Here is an 11970-nt window from a genome sequence, read left to right as displayed (position 1 = left end):
TTAAAGGCCTATTTTGATTTCTCCATGTGAAGGTTGCTGTGAAAAAATAGCCTTTTAAAAACAATATTCCATCCATAATAAATATTTGCATTCTAAGAAAGTCAGGTGTTTGCAAAATCTGCTTATTTTCTTTGGAGATTGAGTAGAAGTTCCGAGAATCTCTCCTCAATAAGATTTCTGCTCCAACCTTGAATAATAAAACTGCGATTGTGTTCCCTCTGTTATCACATAGCACTTTAAGCCTATTTCTAACACTGCACTTACCACATTATAATGAAATTATCTGCTTAAGTAAACCCCTGTAAACATGCGCTTCTGAACTGGGCTTTGTTGTTAAACCATCAGCCCATACTGAGATATGCTGTAAGAAATAGCCCCACTACATTTGCTATAAGGATACTATTGAAAATGTTCTTCTGTATATCACACAGTATTGCCTTTGGAGGAGCCTTGAGGGTTTTTTTTGTTTGTTTGTTTGGCCTTATGTCAGGAATAGGTATGTTTTTCTTGAGCAATTGGTCTGCCTTTATCTGGTGGAAACTGTGGATTGTGTAAGTGATCATGCTTTTTCCCTTTACAGAGATTGCCAAAAATCTTCGAGCCAAATTCCTGGTGGATCCTTAGCAAATACATATTGGTCTTCATCATGTTTATTTTGTGTATTGGCCTACCTCTATCACATGATCTTATCATTCCTTTCCCTTTGCCTTCTCTTTCTCCCTTGTTTCTAATGGACTTTATTTTCTTCTGTTGTACTTCTCTTCGTTCTCCTCTGAAAGTCCCTTCGAAGAAAGGCATGAGAAGAAAGATGTATCTGCATCTTTCCCTCATGAGGCTATGAGCTCTTGAGAGTGGACTGGGGCTGTTTCTTTATCACTTTGTGCTTGGATCTGGCACAGACTTTATTGTATGATCACTAAATATTTTTGGTAGTAAGCTAAATGAAGATGCCATTATAAAATAGAAAGGAATTATTTGGTAGTTTGAGCAATGCCGGTTTTCTCTCTCATGGTAAGACAGAAGGAAAAGACTGTGAATTTAATTGTAATCTATAAACAAGAAGGTAGAAGATATTCCTTATGAGTCAAGGATAAATAGATGAACTCAGTTTAAAGTTTCTTCTTTTTTAACCTGTTGATGCTGTGCTCATGACAATTTTGTGGCTTATAAAGCAAGGAAAATGAAAGATGCTTGTTGTCCATCTATCACAGAGCTTCGCACATAATTGGTATGAGATAAATACATGTTGAATTAAGCTTACCTCTTTGAATATTAGGTTGGGAAACGGAGTCATCTAGAATGCTTGTCAGGAAATGTCTGGAACGTCTTTTTTATCAGACTGAAACCTAAAAATGTTTCAGGAAACCATTAAATTTAAGATTGTTGATTTAATCCAGAGTCGTACAAAAGACATCTAGCTCACTGGCCAATGTCTTTTGATAACAAAATGCCCTATTTCACCTAGAAATTTCAAATCTTGATTTATAGTAGATTAATTTTGTTCCTAAAAAGCAAACAAACCAACATGGCAAATATTGGGTTCCTTTTACCCTTATGGGCTTTAGGACTGAAAATTCTAGCAATTTATTAATGAGTATTGAAATTTACGGTATAGATCAAAAACAGAATAATATGTTAGTTGGATGGCTTTTCTTTAAGATCAAGGTTTTCATCTTTAAGTCCTATGATTTCTTTCCTCAAAATGTCTCCCTAATTCATCCTTTCCTCTTGGTTCCCTTTTTAATCCCTTAATCCCAAATTCTCATGATCTGATCCCAACAACGATAAGTAGATTTCCAGCTGACTTCCCTGTCACCACTTTTACTATCAAATTGATCCAGAATGTTACTGTCAGATTATTCTTCCAAATATTATTTTCATCATATCATTTCTTATCTAGTAACTTACAATAACTTCTTATAGCTGGACGAATCAACTTCAAACCTGGGCAAAGCATTGTTCCTCGTAATCTCCTCCCATCCTGGCTCCCAGCTTTGTACAGCAGAGTGCGCTCTGTTGCAACCTCAGCATTCTGCGCGGGTAGCTGGTTTTGACTGTCCCTTTAAGGTATCCGTATTTGCATGTAACAGGAAGTGGGGTGTGGTTTGTTCTTGGATGAGACTTAAGTTGTATGCTGAAAACAGTTTATCCTTGACCTAGAATTAGCACTGCTTTTAGGAAAAAAGATCTTGTTTACTGTTAAAATGGAGAAAGTTAAATAGCATTTACAGTTAAAAGGAAGAAAGATAAGTAGCAATAGGCAATGAATATAAACTTTAAATGCTCCTGGTAATAATAATATTAATAGCTATTATTTATGGAGAGCTAACTATGTTCTAGGGGGCACTACACACACATTGTCTATTGGAACTCCGAAATAGATACCATTAATATCCCCATTTTAGAAATACCTTGCCCAAGATCACACAGCTAGTAAGCCAAGACTAAAACCCAGGAAGTCTAGTTGCATACATTGGCTCCTAACCACGAAACTGTAATAACTCTTTATTTTTTTGACTGCCCACCTGTGTCTTGAAGTAATAACTCTTGATAGAACTAAAGCCAGCATCTGCCATGAAACTTGAGAAGTTTCCTAAAGCATGGCTGCTTTAGGAAATAGCAGAGAATGTTTTGCTCTCATACACTAGAAGGAATTCCCCCTATCTTGAAGGAAAAGGTTTTTTTTTCTGAACAAAAGCACGCTGTAGCATGGGCCCAAGCCTGACATGGGTAGTACTCTTACCACCCTTGTTTTCACTTTTGACCAGCTCCTTTAGTCACTGTTCAGTTGTTTCATTTACAAAGAAACCCCACAGGTTAGCAAGGGCAGTGTTTCATCTCAAACCAGACCATTCGCCATATGTGGTGACTCACATGGCACTACAAATTTGAGAGTGTTATAGAATTAGCTCAGAGTGGAGTCCATGCTGTGATCCTCTGTGGGAGCCTCTTGACTAAACCCAACTTGACAATTTTAATGGTGCAAAAAATGGCCAAGTGAGGAAGACTGCAGAATCAATGCCTCAGCATTTAAAGAAGAGGCTTTCAGTGGAAACATTACCACAACATAACAGGTACAGAATGATGACTGGGTGGCCAACAGAACATAGGAAATGGCCAGACCTGGAATTTCAGGAATAAAAAGACACTGTACATGGGATATTGTCTCCCTTGCCTATTACAGTGTAACCAACTCCCTCTGGCTCACAAGAGCCACTTGTGTGTTGTGGATACCTCTTTCCAACCTTGAATTCAGCAGCTCATGTTGATAGCCTGAAATTGGCCACGGCAGGAGCATTTATACCATGAGCAACCGGGAACCCTACAAATCAGGGCTCCCTCCCACCTCTCTCCCCAGTCGGTTTAGCAACAGCGCAGCACTAAAACTACCCCAGTAGTTGCTTAAAACAGCAACTATTTATTATTTCTCACAATTCTGTGGGTTGACTGGGCTCATCCGGGCAATCTGTTCCATGTGGTGAAGCTGTGATGACTCATATGGCTGTATTCAGCTAGGATAGGATTTCTCAACCTTGGCACTAGATTTGGGCTGGATAATTCTTTGTTGTGGAGGCTGTCCTGTGTGTTGTAGGATGTTTAGCAGCATCCCTGACCTCTACCTACTAGATGCTAGTAGTGACAACCAGAAAATGTCTCCAGACATTGCTAAATGTCCCCTGGGGGCAAAATTACCCGGGTTGAGAACCAGTGAGTTTGGCCGAGGCTGGAACATCAAAGACGGCTTCTCATCTTTCAGTGTCCAGGATCCTTTATTAAAGAAAAATTTTATTCATGACACTTGTTAAAGATGGTGAAGCAGACTTTCTTCAGGGACACTATTACAATGGGGTTTTGTAGTAGGGGAGAGAGATTGCATTTGATTCCAAATACAATAAGGAAAAGTAGGAATTTATAGCCAAGAAGCAGGGTGGGGATCACTGGATGAAAAATTACTAAGAGGAAACACCAAGGTGAGGGGGATTCTGGCTAACCAATTTGACAGGATTCTTGCTGAAGGCAGGCCGGGGTGATCAGATCACAAAAATCGGGGAATTTTGTAAAACTGAAATGTTCTTGCTAAAAATAGACTAAGTAGGCCAAGGACAGAATCCAAGGTTGAGGCCTTGTCAAAAAGAGGCCTCAGAGGAGCCTGACTCAAGTTTGGTCAAGGAGAGAGTCTTTGCTACCCTCTCCATGGGGTCTCTCATCCTTCTGTCATCTGGCTCAAGTTTCTTTTCAGCATGGTGGCTGGCTTTTAAAAGAGCAAAAGCAAAAGTTAGGGTCCCACATTGGAGCAACTGTACTTTTGTTGCATTTCTAATTGGTGAAAGCAAGTCACAAGGCCAGGTCAGATTTAAGGGGAGGGGAATAGACTTTACCTTTTGAAGAGAGGAGTGGCAAATTTGTGTTCCTCTTTAATCCGTGAAGTACCATGTTTGCATTCACTATCTTAGAAAAAATATTCCACAGGGCTGGGCATGATGGCTCATGTCTGCAATCCTAGCACTCTGGGAGGCCAAACCGGGAGGATCACTTGAGCTCAGGAGTTTGAGACCAGCCTGAGCAAGAGCGAGAGCACATCTCTACTAAAAATAGAAAAAATTAGCCAGGGTGGTGGTGTGTGCCTGTATTCCCAGCTATTTGGGACGCTGAGGCAGGAGGATTGCTTGAACCCAGGAGTCTGAAGTTGCTGTGAACTAAGCTGGCGCCACGGCACTCTAGCTTGGGTGACAGAGCAAGACTATGTCTCAAAAAAAAAAAAAAACCAACAAAAAAAACAACATTCCACAGGAGAGGAAATCTTAAGACATAATTCTATTCAAGATCAATAGAAATTAACTCTAGTACATAGTAGTCTTTATTACTGGACTAAAGGTGAAAGTGATTGTTCATGTGATAGTAAATGTTTGTTCAACATAACAATTATAGCAACATTGAAGTTTCTGAAAACAGAAGCACCATCACGAACGTTCAAGTGTTCACATCGCTTAGGATTAGTACTTAATGCATTCATATCATACAGTATTTGGAGTTTATAGAGTTTTAAAGATATTTCCAAAGAAGATTTCTAAAGAACTGGTTGTTTACAAGAGGGATCCAATGTCTATTTTTTCATTTGAGTTGTATCAACTCACTTGAATGCTAGTGCTAGAAATAGATATTTTTGTTCCAAGGTACTATTTGCCAAAAAAGTATTTAGCAGGACTCTAGTTCCTCAGAATGTTAATGGGCATTACATGTAAAGGGGTTTATAAGTTGTATAAATTTGGGAAATTCCAAGTGGAGAGTAAATAGGTTTCTTTGCTGCTGGACATCTTAGAGTCTTTACTATGCAAATGTATATTGTGACTCATAAAATATACAGTGTTTCCTAGACTTATTTAACCACAGAAATAGAGGCACATCTTATATAACTAGTGTTCCTCAGAATACTCTTGGTAGAAATTGTTCCAAGTGGAAATAAAAGTGGAAGAGAAATCTTGAGAGAGAATTCTCGTCAAGATCGATCAAAATTAACTCTAGGAACAGGCATAGAAGTAGCCTCGGCACTTAGAAAAAAATAGGTATCCTTGAAGCAGACCCTCAGATCCAGCAATGTACTACACTGATTGTGCTTGTTCTAAAAGTCAATAGTACTTTAAATACAGAGACCTGAAACACTTTAAGCAAAGATGTTTTGCAAAGGTTATTGTAAATTCATGAAATTTAATCATCAAAGATTGATTAGTTGAAACAGTCATGTAGAAAGGAAGAACCACAAGAAGTTCTTGCCTTTTCCCACCCTTCTTGTCTTATAAACTAAACTTGAAGCCCTTGAAAATTAGAATTTAGTTGCAAGAAGTATATTAACATTTTTCTGGCAGGTAGTTTCTAAGGTAGATTTTAAGTAGCCCCATCTCCTGGTATTCATGCCCTTGTATAATCCCTCCCCTTGTGTTTGGGCTAAACCTAGTGACTTGCTTCTGAGGAACAGAGTGTGGCAAAAATAATGGATGTTACTTCCGAGATTAGGTGACAAAAAAGACTGGCTTCTGTCTTGTTAACTCTCTCCTGCTCTCTGGCTTGCTCACTTGGATGAAGCCAGCTGCCCTGTTGTGAGCCACCCTCTCCCGGGCCTTATGTAGCCAGGAACTGAGGGAGGCCTGCAGCCAGCAGCCCAGGAGGAACTGAATCCTGCCCACAGCCTTGGGAGTGAATTTGAAAGTGGATCCTGCCCCAGTGGACAGGACTGCAGCCTTGTGAGAGATCCTGCGCTAGAGGACCCAGCTAAGTCACGCCTACATTACTGGGTAAGAGAAACTGTGAGCTAACAAGTGCTTGTTGTTTTAAGCCGCTAAATTGTGGGATCATTTGCTAGGCAGAAATAGGTAACTAGAGCAGTATTAAAGGAGGCATTTAGAGAGGGCCAATGCTGTCTTATCTAAGTCAAATCTTACAGACAGCCTAAGGAAGGACTAAAAGCACTGTGGTTAAATCATACTTTACAATGGCAGTATAGAAAAAAATTTGGGAAGAAACGTAGGGGATCTTGAAGATAAAATCTAGGTGACGATAACATCTAGATAAAATCTAGGAAACCTGCTTACCCTCAACTTAGAATTTCCCAAAGTCTAGATTTCCGAAAGAATCTCACTGAGTGTTTGAGTTTTCAGTGGCACTTCCAGAGGAGATACCAGAAATATCAGGTGTAAAAATCCATCATTCCATGGCCAATGCAATTGCTGAAGAAGATATTGCTGTCATATGGTTCCTTGTTATACAAAGCTAACATCATACAGAGCCATCCCCTTTTGATTTAAATATTATGCTAGCTATGGGGGAAGGGTGTTATGTCTACCAAGGACATATGGTTGTGGTTTTAGAAGGCACCTTTTTTTTTTTTCCTTGTGGTCTGGCTTAAATTATTCCATTGAAGTGCTCCTCTATAGGCTTTTTTATTCCACAGAGACATTAAACTCTTACTATGTGCCAGGCACTGTTTTAGGGACTGAAGATTCAGCAGAAAAATCCTCACCTTCTTGAAACTTATGTTCTAGTGGGGAAAGACAGACAGTAAACAGTAAACAAACATTAAAACAACATAAATCATGTAGTAATAAAAATTTTAAAAATAGCGTATAGAAATGAAGTACTACTGGGAAAAAGAAAGCAGAAAAGGGAGATAGGGAGGGTGCAGTGCATTCTGGCTTCCTTGTCGGTTATCAAGGTCTGGACTATGACCAGCTGCGTGTCCACAGCAGCCCTGGACCCATCTTGATTGGACTGCTTTCCAACGCTGTCCAAAAAACCCCAGAGTCTTTGTGGCCTCCTCTCTCTCCTCTGTATGCTCCATTTTGATTCTTGCTTTCATGCCTTTTTAAAAGGCTTCCTATGAAGACTTCTTTGACAATTCTAGCCTCCCCTGGCCCCCCTATATTCTGGAGATCCGGGGGGACCATCCCCCCTCCAGAACAAAAGGAAACAAAACAGAATACAATCACCCCCACCCCACATAAATACACATGTGTGGTATTTTTGTTTTCAGGTTAATAGTCAATTAATGTGTATTTGTTTTATTTGTTTATTGTGTTACACACCCCGCTTTTAGAATTTAAGGTCTTTGAGTTTGATGTGTTTGTTTTTGCACATGTATGGGACTTGCAAGCAAAGCATTCTTGATGGTATATTTATTAAGAAGAAATACAAAAGTCAGAAGATATGATCTCCCAGCCTTTGGACAACTTCAAATATATTTAGGGAGATACACGGTGCTCTCCCTGAGGTAAGAAGACCGTGGAAAGACAGCCTATAAAACCAAATACTTCATGGCATGGTATAGCAAGTGTCTTTCACATTTTTTTTTTTTTCAGGCTTTTACCCGCAATGAGAAATGGATTTTACATCATGACTCAGTATATAATAATTGCATACATTATCTTTGTGTGTGTATATGTGTACAACCTAAATTTTACAAAATACTTACATTTTACAAAACAATGCTTAATTTTTATATACAATGCATGCAGATATTTTCTATTCTGTTCTTGTTTTCCAAAGATGCTGACGGAAACCCTCTGAATTGATTTTATAACCCACCAACAGAACATGACCCACAGCTTGGAAAACACTGGTGTAGCCAGCTGGTGAGTACAGGGAAGTGTGTGGATCAGAGAGAGTGTGGAGTGGTAGGAATACAGGGAAGTCTGTCTTGAAAAGATTGTACTTGATCTATCTCTTGAAGGAAATGTCCTTTTGGGATTATTGGGGTCTAAGACAGTGTTGATGCTGAGTTAACATAACAGTATGAACAAGGAAGGCGCAGAGGTTGGAATAAGTAGTAAGTTTACAGGTTAGTGAGAACAGAATTCTGATCCCTTTTTTATGATTGCTTTTATAGATTATGGAAATGTAAGAGTGATAACTAAAGGACTGAAAAAAGATTTAAAGGGCATATATTTGAGAAAAATATTAATATTTGTAATTGAGAACAGCCTAATGGGAGAGCAGATCTATGGCATTTAATAATCAACAATATTATTTGCATTAATATTCCATTTTCCAAAGTTTTTACAATCACAATTATCATTATATGGGCATAGGGGAGGTTATTTCCAGAAAAGGAAACTGATGCATAAAGGCAATACATTGTCAAGGTACACTTACTTGAAGTGACTTTATAGCAGATAAGGTTTAGAACATTTTAGCTTATGTTTCAATTGTGGATATATCCTTATGTGCATTACTGTGTTATCTCCGGGATTCCTTCGGAGTTCCTATGATTTTTGGATTAAGCTGTATTTTAATACTCAGCTTTTCACCTTCTGTTCTGTCTTCAAGAATACTAACACACGTTATATACCTTAACCCTAACCCAAACTTAGCTGACCCCAAGAGCTCAGAAGATAGGCACAAATGTCCAATGAACAAAACTAGAACATTGAAACAATGATACCTTATTCCAATCCATCTGTAAAGATTAGCACGCCCCTCTCCTCAAGCGTGTAACTTGTTTGCCTTTGATGGCCTTAATTTGTTGCTGGGCTTTATTTCATTTTTTGCAGAGAATTGAGTGATGGTGGGGGGCAAAGTCTGGAGGAAGGAAACCTGGGATAGAAGTCTATTTCAGAGCACATGAGTTGTTCAGGGAAACTAAAAAATGAGAAGCCAAGTGTAGATGTACAGATCACAGTGGCTTCCTCAGTCTCCTAGAGCTCTTTATATAATATTTCCTTCTGTCTGAGGGGAGGGCTCTGTCCCACCATCAGCCATCTTTTGCTCTTGCAGTAGGTTTTCTCTTTCACCTTCAGAAATGGTGGGAAAAGGGAAAGAAAAGGTCCAGGGCAGCAGGATTCCTGTGAAATTCCACACCTTGCACGGAACATAGGTATTGGAGTCCTTTAACTTTACCTAAATTTTGTTTCTAACATCTTGATTTTAGTATATCATCTTTGCAGCAACAGAATTGGAACTATCCTCTCTGCATCAAATTTGACTAAGGCTAAAAATAGATGAGCGAGGTCGAGCATGGAAGTGGCCCAGCTTCTCCTTCCTCCTTTTCATTTTGTTTCAGTTTGAATGAGGAGGTGGCTCACACAGTTAACCAGAACAGCAGCTGGCTGGATGTCTGTGTGCTTTTAGCCAATTAGGATATTTTTGTGGGAAAGTTTCCAATTCTGAAGTCTCAGTTATGGAGAGGTGGGAGGCAGCTGGTGTGAATGTCTGTCTGCAGGGTACATGCGCATTTACTCTGATCCAATATGGCATGACAGCCATGTGCTTATTCAAGAAAACAATTATCTCAATTTTCTTGTACTCTAATCTAAAACATCTTCATCTCTATCATTTAAAAAAAAGAAAAAGAAAAGCCAAAGCTAATGTCACCCAAATATTTTGGGATCTCCCAACCACCTCTAGTGAGGCATATTAGTAATGAAGTTAAACAAAGTCTGAAAGGGCAACGATAACTCCTTATCTTCGCTACTCCACTGTCCTCCCCCTGAAGTCTCCATTTCATTAACTACCATCATCATTTCCTCTGTTTGTCAGCATTTCTTGACTTCACTCTCTCCTTCATCCCTTGTCTTCCAGTGGCCACCAAATCACTAGCAAGCTGTTGTGGTAAGGAAGGTACAGGGAGCACATGGACACAGAAGACTTCCTAGGGAATTGATGATTTAGCTGAGACTTTAAGGTTTAGAAAAATGTAGCCAGAAGAAGAGTGCTTTAGGTATTTTCCATTCAACAAATTTTTACTGCACATTTACTGTAGGTCGGGCTTTATGCTACACTCTGCAGAGTTAGTTAGAGGATGGACACAATCCCTGCTCTCCTAGTATTAATATTTAGAGAATGTTGAGGTAGGGGAAAAATAAACATGAAAGTATAAGAACAAAATATCTTTGTATCAATATAACTATCAATAAAGCCAATTAGAGTATTTTTGTGGGAAAGTTTCCAATTCTTAAGTCTCAGTTATGGAGAGGTCACTATCCTCTACTATGTATTAGGGAGTTAAAAGTGTCATCATTTTTCCTACAAAACCATCTAACCAGCAATTTCTTCTGAGTATCCAGGGCTCTTCCCTGCTGCTCCAGGCTCTGCCACGGCTGCCCAGAGCTCAATCAGGATCCCCCCACTAGGTGAACGTGGGGAGGCTACTTGCCCCTATACTTTCCTGTCTATATCTCTGTGCTTCACAACAGGGCCACAGAGCCTTTACTGAGGAGCTGGGTTAATTACACATTACACTATAAAAGGACGACACTGTAAAATTGTCAGCTCAAATAGTCATTCCTCCATAGTTCACGGGAAAAGAACCTAATTTATACATTCAAAAGAAATTATGCTAGCTGTTCCCTGAAGTGGCAGAGACAGACAAGATCCATCTATGAAGGTTTCATTTGAGCGAGAGGGAAATAGACAAATATGTAAATATATATATTGCCAACATAATTAGAGGTGGACAAAGGAAATAAACAGGGTGATACTTCTGATAGCTCTTCTGGGAAGGTGTCTCTCTGATATCACTGTGAATGAAGTGATATATTTGAGCTGAGACCCGAGGGATGGGAAGGAGGTGGTCCGTGAATAGAACTACAGAAAATGGAGAGGAAGCTCTTCCCAGGGGTCCTCTGTCCTCAGGTAATTTCCTGTCTTCACAGGTGTCACCTAATCTCCTCTTGCTCACAACCTGGCCATCTATCTTTCAGGACAGCTCAGTGCGACCCACAGGAATGGGTTTCCTCCCAGGCAGGCCTGCTTTATAGTCGCAGTGTTCTTCGTTACCTCCCTGGATGGCGGGTCCTGTTTGAATGAACTGTTTGCACCACCACCGTGAAGGCTTCCCATTCAGGACCCTGCTGTTCAGCCCATTGTCTAGGAATATTTCTTTGATTACTGTTATTGAATGTGGCATAGCCTTTGAATGGATTATTAATCCGAAATCCTTTGTTTTCAATTCCTATTCGTTACCTGCTTGATTTCCCAGACCATATTGTTGTAAGCCTCAATTGCACTAAGTTCAGGAGGCCACCGAATAACTTGACACGCCGTGGTCTTAGCGTTTGCCGCCATCTCTAGAAGGGCGGCTCGCAGACGCCAGGCAGCTCCGGAGGCCGGGCGCGGGCGCCAGGATGACGTCACCGCGGCGGGCGGCCCGCGCGGGCCGTGACGTCACACGGGCGGGCCTGCCCGCCGTGAGGTCACCGGGTGGGCGCGGCCAGGCCGAATCCCCAGTGTCGTCACGGGAGGGGGCGGGCCCAGAGCGTGTCAGCGCAGCCGAATCAAAACAAGCCGGACACCCGCCTTTTCCCTCCTGCTTGGGAGCGTCTCTCTCGCGCCCCGGGCCCGCGTCGCCCGCGCGGCTGCGAGCCTCGGTGGCCGCGCGCCGGCTCAAAGAAGCCGGGGAGGGCGCGGCGGCCGGGATGGCGCGGCGCGGGCCGCGCGGCTAGACGGGCGTCGAAGGAGCCGCCGGCCCGCGCCCTCCGTCCT

At 41.0% G+C, this 11970-nt stretch overlaps 1 protein-coding gene and 1 pseudogene across 1 annotated transcript in view; both read left to right on the top strand.

Moving 5' to 3' along the window:
• The window catches only part of LOC105815332, a 33688-nt pseudogene extending 24307 nt beyond the window's left edge, over positions 1-9381 (top strand).
• A 2231-nt stretch (positions 9382-11612) lies between these two features.
• The window catches only part of HECA (headcase homolog (Drosophila)), a 43850-nt gene continuing 43492 nt past the window's right edge, over positions 11613-11970 (top strand). The window contains exon 1 of the mRNA XM_012650481.1: positions 11613-11688. Within this exon, the coding sequence (XP_012505935.1) occupies positions 11613-11688 (76 nt within the window). The remainder of the gene's footprint in view (positions 11689-11970) is intronic.

Source organism: Propithecus coquereli, unplaced genomic scaffold, assembly GCF_000956105.1.
Source record: "Propithecus coquereli isolate 6110/MARCELLA unplaced genomic scaffold, Pcoq_1.0 Scaffold329, whole genome shotgun sequence".
NCBI lineage: Eukaryota > Metazoa > Chordata > Mammalia > Primates > Indriidae > Propithecus > Propithecus coquereli.
This window is presented reverse-complemented; position numbering and strand designations above follow the sequence as displayed.